This window comes from Eurytemora carolleeae, unplaced genomic scaffold (genome assembly GCF_000591075.1).
Source record: "Eurytemora carolleeae unplaced genomic scaffold, Eaff_2.0 scaffold1035, whole genome shotgun sequence".
Classification (NCBI taxonomy): Eukaryota; Metazoa; Arthropoda; class Copepoda; order Calanoida; family Temoridae; genus Eurytemora; species Eurytemora carolleeae.
Window position 1 is genome coordinate 61,168 of NW_019397051.1, and position 13,775 is coordinate 74,942.

Sequence of the window (13,775 nt, forward strand, 5' to 3'; positions counted from 1 at the left end):
ACCATTGTGAATCTGGCAATGTCATGTTTTCATGTCAGGTCACTTGAATATTAAAATTACGCTTACAAATGTTTTTTTTAAAAAATTTCAGAATTTGTTCTCACATCATGGAAGGTGGAGGTGGAAATAAAAGAAGAAATTTCCAAGTAAGTAATGTTTTTTACCACTTTTCGGTCAAAAATCATTTTATTTATTTATTTGCATATTTTGCTACAGAGGGGTGGAGAGTTAGAGAAGCAAATGGTAAATGTGATGAAATTCAGCATCAATGGAATAGATCATATAATAGGTAATAATATTATAGTTTTGATATTATTATCATTATTATCATTGTTGTTATTATTATTATTAGCATAAATATTATCATTACTATTATTGTTGTTATTCTTATTATTATTATTAATTTTGCTATTATCATTAAAATAATAATTATTTTTAATTGTTATTAATATTTTTATCATTATTATTATTACTATCATTTTCATTATTATTAAAATTATAATTATCATTTTTACTATTATCATTGATCTTACTATTATTATTATCATCATGATCATTATAATTATGATTATAATTATAATCATTGTTTTAATTATTACTATTGCTATTATTATTATAACTATAATTATTATTGTTAAGATGGAGATGAGTTTGATCCAAGGATGAGTTTAGCTCAGTATATCAGAGAAGTGGCAGGTCTAACTGGAACTAAGGTGACAATTTTAAAATTACCAAACAACTCTCGGGGAAAAATATTTTGTTTGTTAATACTAAATGTGAATGTGATAATGTAAGATAAATAAATGTGAATTGTGGGGCATAGTTTATAAGCTCAACCCATGAAGGTGTTTTTGATAGACTAGTATTTATCTTGAATCTTAAAATATAAAAATGCAGATTTCATAACTTCTAAATGCAGATAATGATGTTCAACCAGGGTTTCTACCAGAATTCCGGGTTAATTATATTTACAGAAATGATTTTGAATTTGTTTCCATTTCTGTTATGGTTCCAAAAGTCTGAATCAATTCCGGATTTCTTCCCCTGTAAACCGGAAATCTCCAATGCTGTGGGATTTAACTAACTTGTAGATCAGGAACTCCTACTCCTCCAACCCAAGCTTATTTCGCTAATTCCAGTTTGTTTAAAAGTCTCTGGCAGAGACAAATTTCTCTAGATTTCCTGCAACGAAGGAGGTTGTGGGGCTTGTACTGTATCTGTGAGGAAGAATAGAGATGCTCCTGCAAGATCTGTCAATTCAGTAAGTTTTACTTGTTTCAACTTTCCAGTAGCGTCTACTCCGATCACGGTCCTGGTGACTATTCAGATCTAATCTTGATTGAAACAGCAGTAGAATCTATTTATCTGGTTATTTATTTAAATCTCATAATCAAATAAGAAATCCAAATATAAATTAGTGTCAAACTAGACTTACCAGAATGCTCTGCTTACACTGAAACATGGGTGAATTAGACAACAAAAAATGTAACCTTTCTTTTATAACTTAATTTATGGAAAATATTTATATATGTATCACAAATAATTTAGTAATTGCTTGAGTTCTTTATCTTGCTTAAGTGTTTGACTCCAGTTCTTCTCTGTGACGGTTGGATCATAACTACCATTGAAGGTCTTGGAAACAAAGATACTGGATACCATCCCTATCAGGTAAAAAAAACAGCCATTATTTCATATGAAATCAGTACAATCACTACCAAGTGTCCATTCAATTAATGTTTCTTCATAATGTTGTGATTGATCAGGCGCCTTTGTAAGAACTACGAGAGATGTTGAATAAGTTTTGCAAAAAAAAATATAAGGTACTTTTAGACGTCTCAGTCCTGCTTTTTTTCAAAGCTCACTGCACCCATCCTGGTTGTCTTCTTCCAACGGACTTTATTCGTGAATCTTTTTATTTCAATGTAATAGGCCTTTTCCTGGAGGTTGTTTAGCTCCATTGTCATAGTACAGAAATGTTTTTAATGCCAACCATGAAAAGAGGACACTTGGGATGCTGAATACACAAAAAATTGTATCTTAAACTTTCCAATTATAAAGCAGACACCCTTGACATGATCTAAAATGCATTGGAGGATAATAATATGAACAAGGCAATAGTTTACAACTGGAGTAACATAATAGAAAGTGTTGGCAATATGATGAAATATTTGAGCAGAAAAAAATCCGTAAAAACCCCACAAGCATCAACACAAATAAAAGTTTCTCAAGGCAAATTCACAAGGCTTCTTAGTTGCTGACTTTTGATGAGTTTAACATCTGCTATGGTCCTGCAGACAAAGTTGTAAAGTAAAATTTGAAAAACGACAAACATTTTGACACCACTTGCTTCTAAGAGGTCTTGGGAAAAGATATTAACTGTTTGCTGAAATGTAGATTACAACTATGAAAACATTCAAGGACTCATTCTACAATAAAGGCTTACCCTACTTTGACTTTTTAAGGTAACCCAACCTTTCGAACATGCTTACAAGATAATTAAGCTGTGACAAGCATCATTAACTGGATCCAGGAGAAAGTTAATTGCGTCCAACATATTATCTGATGGACATTAGATTGTCCAAAAACTTAACCAGTATAAATATAGTAAATTTTTTTTTTAATTTACAGCACTGAGACGTCTAGAAGTACCTTTTAAATAATTTTCACAAAACTTATTAAACATCCGTTGTGCAGTTGTGCAACCCCATGTGGAGCTAGCACTTACCAGGGCACAAATAGTATGCCTTAGTACTAACAACCCTTTTTCGGTTCCAGGGTTTCTTAAATTATGCCTATACTAACTGCATTTCCAATGGGCAAAACCAAAGTAACCAGAAGTAAGTCAGAAGTAAGTCAAGAAGTAAGTTAAACCAGAAAGGATACTGTTCTAAATATTGAATAACATTGGTGTAGCAAAGAAATGAAATTTTATGCATCTTTACATTTCTTTCTGTTAAACACAGTAAGTTAATAATGAAAGGAAAAGGAACTGAGTATTTGTCACAAATTTTAGTTTTCAAACTCCGATATCTTTCAACCCAATGGTGTAAGCTTTTGATATTTAAAACTTAGATTATTCGGTCTAACAGAATTCACAGTTTGAAATATCAAAGGCTTACGTCATCAGTTTGCAAAGATTTAGGGATGAGAAAATCTGCGTTTGCGGCAAAGACTCAAATCCTTCAGACAAAATTGGCATCAGAGGGTGGAAGCCAATGTGGGTATTGTTCTCCTGGAATGGTTATGCAGTTGCATAGTTGGCTTCAAGAGCATTCAGCAACATCAGAACTTGAGATCGATAATATTCTAGATGGAAATATTTGCAGGTGCAGTTTTCCTTTTAATTTTCCAAATATTTAAATTTAATCATTCTACTATCTAGGTGTACAGGATACAGACCAATTCTTGATGCCTTCAAATCATTTGCTTCAGATAAATGCCTCCCTGACATTGAAGAATTAAAAATATGTAAGAAGGATGGGAAACAATGCTCTTCTAATGGAAGGTGCAGTTCACCTCTTCAAACGTCTTTCAATGGACCAAAGTCTAACTTTCAATGGCTGATTCCTGCATCACTATCTGATCTTCTGGACATTTTAAGCTCTCTACCAATGGGGACAAAATACAGGTGGAATTTTCTTTACTTTTATTTAAACAAGTATTCATTAAAATATATTTTTCAGAATAATTTCTGGAAACACAGGAACAGGTGTCTATAAGAATGATGGACCTTATAATGTTTACATTAACATAGCAAAAGTCTCTGAATTACATGAGTTGAGTAGCAACTCCCAGGTTATTATTGGTGGAGGTGTAACCATAACTGATGCAATGGGGTTTCTTGGTATGACTGGAGACCCAGTATTTGAAGGAGTAGCACATCATCTGAAAAAGATTGCAAGCTATGGCATTAGAAATCAGGGATCTCTCGCTGGAAATTTGATGATGAAGCATGCCCATCCAGAATTTCCATCTGATGTGTTCCTCTGCTTAGAGACTGTCGGAGCAAAGGTAGAAATTGCTCATGCAGATGGGTCTAAAACTGAGACGTCATTGACTGAGTTTTTAAATCTCTCAATGGAATATGGAGTAATTGTAAGTGTTAAATTTCCTATCCTGGAAAAAACTTCAATGAAAAAGGATTTAAATTCTTTGTGGTTTCAGTCAAAAGCTATGACTCAATCATCACAGTGGAAGTTCAAATCATACAAGATAATGCCTAGAAGTTCAAATGCTCATGCAGTTGTAAATGCTGGTTTCTTGGTAAAAGTGGATGTTGCAGACAATTTTAAGATTTTGGAAAGACCAAGAATAGTTTTTGGAGGGATAAACAAAAACTTTGTTCATGCTGAGGCAACAGAAACTTTTCTAATAAACAGGAATATGAATGATCATGCAATGTTCCTGGAAGCTATGGCTGTCCTAGCTGAAGAACTTATCCCAGAAGATGATCCAATTCTTCATAGTGCTCTGTACAGAAAACAGTTGAGTCTTTGTCTTTTGTACAAGGTAATGATAATTTTTAGTCATATTTAAAACTTTTAATTTTATTGTTTGTTATAGTTCTACATCTTTGTACTTGGGTCAGCTGCATCATCAGAAGTACAGACTGGGTGTGAGGAACTAGAACGTGGACTTTCATCTGGCCAACAAGATTGGGTCACAGATGAATCCCAATGGCCAGTTTCTAAGCCTGTTGAAAAGTATGAAGCCAAGGTGCAGTGCAGTGGAGAAGCTGAGTATGTCAATGACATACCAACTGTAAGGGGAGAACTGCATGCAGCATATGTTCTGACAACCAGAGGAAATTGTAGTATTGCTTCTGTAGACACTAATGCTGCTCTGGTAAGACTTTTGAATTTCAAAATGAAATGTTGATATAACAAATATTTTTACATCTTTAGGAGTTGCCAGGAGTATTGTCCTATGTTGATGCTAATGACATTCCAGGTCTAAATGATTGGACAGGTGGATCTACACCAGAAACCATCTTTTGCACTTCTCGTAGTGAATATGCAGGGCAAGCTGTTGGTCTCATGGTAGCTCTGTCCCGAGATATAGCAGTAGAGGCAGCAAAGCTTGTTGTGATCTATTATTCAAATGAAAATGTAGTTACCACTGATATTGCAAAGTCTATGACTAACCCAGAGAATGTCCTTCAAATCTCAGACCCTGTTGGGTATGGTGATGTGGACTTTGCCTTGGCCTCATCAGATGTGGTTCTGTCAGGAAGATTTACAATGGGCTCTCAGTATCATTACTATCTGGAGACTCAAGTCTGTATTGTTAAGCCAACTGAAGATGGATTTGACATCCAAGTCCCCACTCAATTTATAACCAAGCTTGCTGTGGTAGTGTCCAAGGCCTTAAAGGTTCCTGTAAACAGGTATGTTTTTGTCTCACATTGTTCTAAACAATGCACCCCATTTTAAATGTCCAATATCCAAAACACAGACATTTCTTATGTAAACCCTCATTAATAATGATATACCTAAAATGTAAGAACCTGGATTTTTTTTCTTTTCGTATTTAAAATTTTGTTCACATTTAGTGTAAATGTTGAAGTTAAAAGGATTGGAGGGGGATATGGTGGTAAAATATACTTACCAAATGGTATTGCAGCAGCAGCATCTGTTGCAGCAAAGAAATTAAATCAGCCCATTCGTCTTTGGCTTCCTTTAGAGGATAATATGAGAATGCTAGGGAAGAGGAACCCCTATGTTTTTGACTACAAGGTAAACTAATAAAATCTAAGAACTATAAATAACTAAATGCTTTAATTTGTAGATTGGATTTGACAAAGATCGAAAAATCACAGCTGTGGAAAGTAGCATATTCTGTGATTCAGGATGGAATTTTAATAGGATTGATGCTATGTCTGCTGTTAATAATGGACAAAACTGTTATCACATTCCTGCTCTCAAATACACTCCCTTTGGTGTTAAAACTCATACTCCTGCAAACACCCCAACCCGGGCACCAGGATCTACAAATGGGCATGCTATGATGGAATATATTATGGAACATGCTGCAGCAGAGCTGAAGATTGATCCTCTAGAGTTGAAGCAAAACAACCTGATGAATGTTGGTTCTCCGGTGCTTCCACCCCCTGCTCTTCTGGAGACTGTAAACCCTATTAGCTCGATGATCAATCAATTAAAAACCTCTTCAGATTATACTAATAGAATATCTGAAGCTCAAATCTTCAATCAGGTAATTTATTTGTATAAACTAAAATTCAATGATGATAATTTATAATTGATCTTTTCTTTTTCAGTCCAATAAGTGGAAGAAAAGAGGCTTGTCATTGGTTCCCATCAGATATCCTCATTTCATTAATGGCGGTGGTATAAAGTTTCACTGTCTAATATCTGTGTTTGCAAATGACGGGACTATTTCTGTTGCTCATAGTGGTATTGAGATGGGACAAGGACTGAATACAAAGGTATTAAATATTTTTGATATGAATTTAAATATTTATTTGTGTCGATCATCCGTGATTGTTTGTTTTCTGAAAGTTTTAAGGGTTTTCGTCTTTTAAATGGCACCCACCGATGCTGCCAACTTGTGATGGTTATTACTTTTTAAAACTAAGACACACAAACCTGAACTGATTGATTTTAAACAATTGTATTTGGTGTGTTATTTCATATCTAATTCATGGTCAAAATTTGGCATTGTGTAGGGAAAGCAAATGGACAAAATAAAGATGTTATGCTCTTTAACTTCATCTAATCTATAAATATAAAATTGTAATATCTGTTCTATAAATCCTTCAAGTGCAGGTAAATGGCGGGAGTAACTTTTAGTAACCTGGGCAGTGCTGGGTTCCCAAGCTAGTTCTTAATATTCTCGGTACTATTACAGGTTCAGCAGGTGGTCGCTAAGGAGCTAGGTGTAGAGATGAATTTGATTAAAATTAAGCCTGCAATCAGCAACATAAATCCAAATGGATTTGTTACTGGCGGAAGCTGGGGATCAGAGCTTTCTTGTGAAGTAAGTTTTGACACTTTTGGATTATGCCAGAAGAACTTATTTCTTCAAATATTTCTGATGTTAATTAAAGTCATGCTTTGATTTGAATATCCTTCAAACAGACACAGAAATATACTTTTCAATACTTTTCATGGTTTTGTTTTCCCACGCCATATTGGAGTGTGCACATCTCAGATTTGAATTTTTGAGACTTAAGAGAAATCCAATATTAACTTATCTAAATATACACAGGCAGCCATTAAGGCATGTTCCATCCTAAACACTAATTTGGCCCCAATAAGAGAAAGTCTTGGCACTTCTGCTACCTGGGAGGACATTATTAGTGAGGCTAACATGAAGAACATTGACCTCTGTGCCAGATACATGTAAGAGATGATTTTATACTTTTGTAAACTAATTTTATGTTGGAAATTTTTTACATTTTTACAGCCTTTTGACCAAAATTACCGACCTGTGATTCACCCAACAGAGGGACTTTAAGTTACTTAACGTCCCTTGGGACAATCAATTAAAATAACAACCCGCCCTGCGAAGTTTTCGTGAAAAAATTCGCACATTTTGAATCTCAGAAGACAATAAAAACTACTTTTTGGCAAAATCAAAAATTATACTTGACCATGGGTTCCCTTGACCAATTTTGCCGACAAACATCCCTCGTTGTGCTCTGGATATTTTGTAGACAAAATTGGTCTTGGGAACCCTTGGTAAAGTAAAATTCCCTTGACTTCCCTGAAAGTAGTTGTGAATAGTTATGATCAACATTACCAACCTATGGTCCCTCTCAAGCAGGATGTTAAATTAAGTAAATGTCCCTTAAGTAAAATAAAATCCCAACATGCAAATTTCACTTGAAATTCTTTATTTCTTTCAAAAATTAAAATTTTTTCTTGACTATGCGTTTCCTATAACAATTTTGCTTACAAAACAATATGTTGGCAAAATTGGTCATGGGAACTCAAGATAAATAAAAAGTCTCCTAACTTCCTTGTAATGGGATTGTAACTTGTAAACAATAAACTTGCAACAATAAAGCTTGTTTTTGAAATTTATTTTAATGCTATTAAAGTTTTGAATTTTGAATGCAGCTAAAGATGTGTTTCATGCAATTTGTCATATTACAGCCTTTTAGGATTTGTCCTGAAAACGATGGTTTGGGTAACTATGATATCTGGGGTGCTGTTGTAACAGAAGTAGAGGTTGATATACTCACTGGAGAGATGTTTGTTGTCAGAGCAGATATTATAGAAGATGCTGGCCTATCTGTCTCTCCTCAGGTATAGATTAAAGGAGTTGCATCAGCATAATTACAAGTGAACCCCCGTACATGCAAAGAGGGAATTGCCCAATTTACAAAGGTACTCAACTCAGTTTAGGTTAAATATCTTCCAAGTAATCCAGACTATTCAACGCGATTTTTAAAAATTGAATGTAGATATTAAAGGGAGTGAGTGGCAATATATGGTGGTTAAACTGAGATTGCAGTAATGTAGAGAAATTTTTTAGGATTCATTTGAAACATATAAAACGTTTTAAAGATCTATAATTACTGAGCTTGAGCGCAAAGTCGACGTTCAAAATCAGCAATTTGGAAAAGTACGTTTTTAGAATTGTTTTTTTTTTATTATTGAATAACGACAATAAAAGAAATAGTAAAAATTCTATAGTAAATTAATTAGATGTTTAGGAACATATTTCTCAAAAGAAATTTGTCAATAAATCAATGTTAGAATCAAATATTTCATTTTCATCATTATATTGAATTTCTGATTTTCTATGAATTTGTTCGCAGATTTTTACAAATTCTTCAAATGTAGGAACTTACAATCTAGAAAACTGTAGGACGGCGAAAAGTTGTTTGAACTGAAGTCTAAAGCAATTTAATTCTTCTGAAATAAATATTTAACTGGTTAAAGTAATTTCACTGTTTATTTGTAAATGATTCACTGAAAATTATGTTTAAATTGGTTCTTTTAATGCACGTTAAGTTCCATGAGGTTTTTGTTTATATTTACGCGAAAGCCTTGAAAATGTTTGGTTTGGTAAGTGGACGGAGGGTCCAACGGAGGTACAGTTAATTTGTCAGAGACGACCTTACAACAGGGTAAATTTGAGGGGTATGGTTCACCACTGTAAAGTAAATAGTATAAAACTCCCTTTTTAAAAATACAAGCGTTTCTGTAAATCAGACACGTCATAAATGAAAGCCTTCCATTTTAGGGTTACTTGAAATTATGCTTTCAGGCCTTGTAAGTAATCATTTAATTAACATTACTTCAGACGTAAAGATTTGTTTACTTAATTGTCTTAATTGTAATTATAATCTGAGTTTGACCACATGTTTAAAGTTTGTAATTATATTTTTGAGCACAGCTTAGTGCTAATCCATTTTCTATATCGTGCTGTACTCTTTAGTTCGAAAAAGAAATATCTCCATTTGAAAATATATGCAACGTTTGTAAAGGTTGATGTTGGCCAATTAGAGGGTGCCTTTATAATGGGTCTGGGGCTATGGACCTCAGAGCAGTTGAAATACCATCCAACAACTGGAGAACTTCTCACTAAAAATACTTGGGTATTTTATTAATTAATTTATAATTGTGAAATTATTAGAAATTATTAATTTATGAAAAATTAGGAATACAAGCCTCCAGCAGCTAAAGATATACCTCAAGACTTCAGGGTCAACATGATTCAGAGTTTAAACAAAACAAGGAATTCATTCTCTGGAAAAGGTATAACCAAGTCAAATCAACTGATTACATACACGCAAGTGAAATCAACTGATTACACACACGCAAGTGAAATCAACTGATTACACACACGCAAGTGAAATCAACTGATAACATACACGCAAGTGAAATCAATTGATTACACACACGCGAGTGAAATCAACTGATTACACACACGCTAGTGAAATCAATTGATTACACACACGCAATTAAGTGAAATCAACTGATTACACACACGCAAGTGAAATCAACTGATTACACACACGCAAGTGAAATAAACTGATTACACACACGCAAGTGAAATCAACTGATTACACACACGCAAGGAAAATCAACTGATTACACACACGCAAGTGAAATCAATTGATTACACACACGCAAGTGAAATAACTGATTACACACACGCAAGGAAAATCAACTGATTACACACACGCAAGTGAAATCAACTGATTACACACACGCAAGTGAAATCAACTGATTACACACACGCAAGTGAAATCATCTGATTACACACATGCACTTAAGTTGAAATTCAGCCTATACATTTCTAGTGATTTTTTATTTCTGATTAATAATGTGGAAGATATTGTCGGTTTTCTAGTTTGAAAAGTTTTCAAATCTGATAATTCTTATTTATGTCCCTGCCGTATAAATGCGCATGTCATATTTGTTCAAAAACCACAATCGAGAAAAATTAGTTTCATAAATTATATAAACGTTAATATCTAATTAAAGCTTGACTCGGGGATTGTCATATTTTTGCAGTTAAAATTACTGTTACAGTTTCTCTAACAAACTTTTTTGAAAATATTTTTTGTTCTTACCATTTAAAGGACTGTCCAAAATTGGTTCAATTTAAAAGATTATGTACATGTTCCTTTTTTTCATAGGAAACCAAGAGATTTGATTTAGTAATTTATTTCAGCGACAGGAGAGCCCCCAATGCTTTTATCTATCAGTGTACTGTTTGCTCTCAGAGATGCCATAAACCAGAGTAGAAGAGAAGCTGGGTTGGAAGGATGGTGGCCACTAGGTTAGTAATTCGATCCATCTTATCATATGATTAAATACACGTTTTGCTGACTGAGGCCGAATCTTCCCAACTTAACGGGCGTATTTAAGACGTACTTTAAATGTCTCCGTACTATATATTGTTTGTCCGCCAGATGTCACCCAGAAGGTGTCAGCACATAATCTACTTTTACTATGCTTTCTATTCATTTTCGCCGAGAGGGGTCGTGTTTCACCGTGAGTAAGTGAAGACGTCAGCTGTTTGCAAAAAGTACGGATGGGAAGATTCGGGCTCTGGTACTGGAAAAGAATATCTTTAAAGGTTGTCATATATCAACAACCGAGTCCGGCGATAAACATGCGGTCATTTAAGATCATTAGCATTGAAGCAATGGTTAAATGGACTGCTAGGGACCCTTTATATACAGAGGTACATGCCATTAGATTCATAAAGATACTCTTTCAACCTTTATGCCATTAATAACGTGGATGATATCGTCATTTTCTCTGAAAATTAAATTCCAATTTATTTTAAGCACAAATATTTGTAAATTTGATCAGCGTTTATGATTGATAAGAAAAAATTTTAATTTCTTATGACCGGTTTGAATTTAAAGTGTTAATTGGTATTTGGTTTAATTTTCAAATTTACAAATTCACTTTTATATATTTTTAAAAGAAATACATGAATCTGAATATATAAAAGTTGTCTGCATTTTGGTCTATTTGTTTGTATGTACAATCATAACTCAGGTAGCCCTTGACCGATTTTCCTCAGATTTTGATTGGAAAACTCTGAGAAACAATAATGTAAAATATTAATATTTTCAAATTAATAACAACAATAATCCTTGATCTGAGAAACAATGGTAGAATATCTAATATTTCAAATCTCAATAATAATTTGAATAAATTCCAGATGGTCCGGCTACTATTGAGAAAATCCATCAAAGCACTGGAATATCTCCAGACATGTTCACCTTCTGAACAGGTTACTGTATACATAAAGCACTGGAATATCTCCAGACATGTTCACCTTCTGAACAGGTTACTGTATACATCAAAGCACTGGAATATCTCCAGACATGTTCACCTTCTAAACAGGTTACTGTATACATCTTTCATCTACGGTAGCATTTACAACATTATTTATATGGAGAGCTGATTACTCAGTTTTATTTTCATACTAATGTTCTAGTTCTATATATGATTTGAGGTTTACATTATCAGGTTAAAAATATATAGAAATTAGATAATAAGAGTTTGTGGCAAGTAATCTGAGCTGGGATATTTTGTGTTGGTTACTCATGAATCCCAATTGCTTGATCTCGATATCCACTGCGCACACTTTTAATTTGAGAATCAATGCTTAATCTTTTCCTTTCAGTTATCCCTTAACAGGATAGATTAATCTGCAGATTAACAAAAGATTGCGATCAAGTATTGATCACAATATCCATAATACACGAGTTCCCAGCTATGTCCTGTAATTAGAATATTACAATAATTTACTTAAGTATTTTAGATATGTACATTGTACAACAATAATTTACTTTAGTATTTTAGATATGTACAATGTACAACAATAATTTACTTTAGTATTTTAGATATGTACATTGTACAACAATAATTTACTTTAGTATNACATTTTTATTTAATTTAGGAACTTGGGACATTTTTATTTAATTTAGGAACTTGGGACATTTTTATTTAATTTAGGAACTTGGGACATTTTTATTTAATTTAGGAACTTGGGACATTTTTATTTAATTTAGGAACTTGGGACATTTTTATTTAATTTAGGAACTTGGGACATTTTTATTTAATTTAGGAACTTGGGACATTTTTATTTAATTTAGGAACTTGGGACATTTTTATTTTATATTTTACTCTTTATGCTGAAGTTTTGAAAGAAATTTGGAGGGTGTCATTTTTTGTTATTAATTACATATGACATGAAAAGTATACCGCTTGAAGTAGTGCTTGAAGCTATGAGCAGTGTATATATATATAGTATATGTTTTATTATTATACTTTACATCATTTTTCATCAAACTCAATAGAGAATTGTGTTCAGTGGAATGCAGTAGCTAGTACAGAGTGTCCCCAGTACATTGCTGTAGCTAAAGTACAGGGTGTCACAAATAAATTGCAGTAGCTTTAGTAAAGAGTGTCACAAATACATTGCAGTAGCTATAGTACAGTGTGTCACGTACAAATACATTGCAGTAGCTATAGTACAGGGTGTCACGAATACATTGCAGTAGCTATAGTATAGAGTGTCACAAATACATTGCAATAGCTACAGTACAGGGTGTCACAAATACGATGTAATGAAATAGCTAGTCCATGATGTCCCAAATACAGTGGAATGGAGTAACTATTGTACAGAGTGTCCCAAATTTTATAAGATTTAATTTACTAAATAAAACAAAATTGGACAAAAACCTAAAATGAAAAACCTAAATCCCAACCCAGGTCCTACAATCCAACCTGATCCTCCAGCCAATCCAGGGTCTCCAACCAATGCAGACCCTTCAACTAATCCAGGGTATCAACCAAACAATTCTCCTACCAAGCCAGGTTCCTCAAATACACCTGAGCGTCCAACCAATGCGGACCCTTCAACTGATCCAGACCCCCCAACCAATCTAGGGTCTCCAACCAACCCAGATCCTCCAATCGCACCAGACCCCCCAACCAATCTAGGGTCTCCAGCCACCCTAACCATACAATCGAACCAGACCCTCCAACTAATCCAGGGTATCTAACCAAACCTGACCCTCCAACCAATCCAGTGCTCCTACCATACCGGGTCCTCGTACTAAGCCAGGTTCCTTAAATGCACCTGAGCCTCCAACCAATTCAGACCCTCTGACCAATCCAGGGTCTCCAACCAACCCAGGTCCTACAATCTAACCTGACCCTACAACCAATCCAGACCCTCTCACCAATCCAGGGCCTCCAACCAACCCAGGTACTACACTCGAACCTGACCCTTCAAACAATCCAGAGTCTCCAACCAACCCAGATCCCCCA

General features: G+C 34.2%; 1 protein-coding gene across 1 annotated transcript; it reads left to right on the forward strand.

Moving 5' to 3' along the window:
• LOC111711437 (indole-3-acetaldehyde oxidase) lies at positions 1-12,225 on the forward strand. The gene is made up of 20 exons (XM_023485802.1): positions 1-146; positions 217-289; positions 640-713; positions 1,178-1,261; positions 1,579-1,668; positions 3,187-3,326; positions 3,383-3,628; positions 3,684-4,509; positions 4,564-4,845; positions 4,905-5,386; positions 5,552-5,735; positions 5,788-6,213; positions 6,278-6,445; positions 6,868-6,996; positions 7,228-7,361; positions 8,126-8,270; positions 9,458-9,568; positions 9,632-9,728; positions 10,651-10,758; positions 11,656-12,225. The coding sequence occupies exons 1-20, from the start codon at positions 69-71 to the stop codon at positions 11,721-11,723; spliced, it is 3,945 nt and encodes a 1,314-aa protein (XP_023341570.1). The 5' UTR covers positions 1-68; the 3' UTR covers positions 11,724-12,225.
• The last annotated feature ends 1,550 nt before the right edge of the window (positions 12,226-13,775 follow it).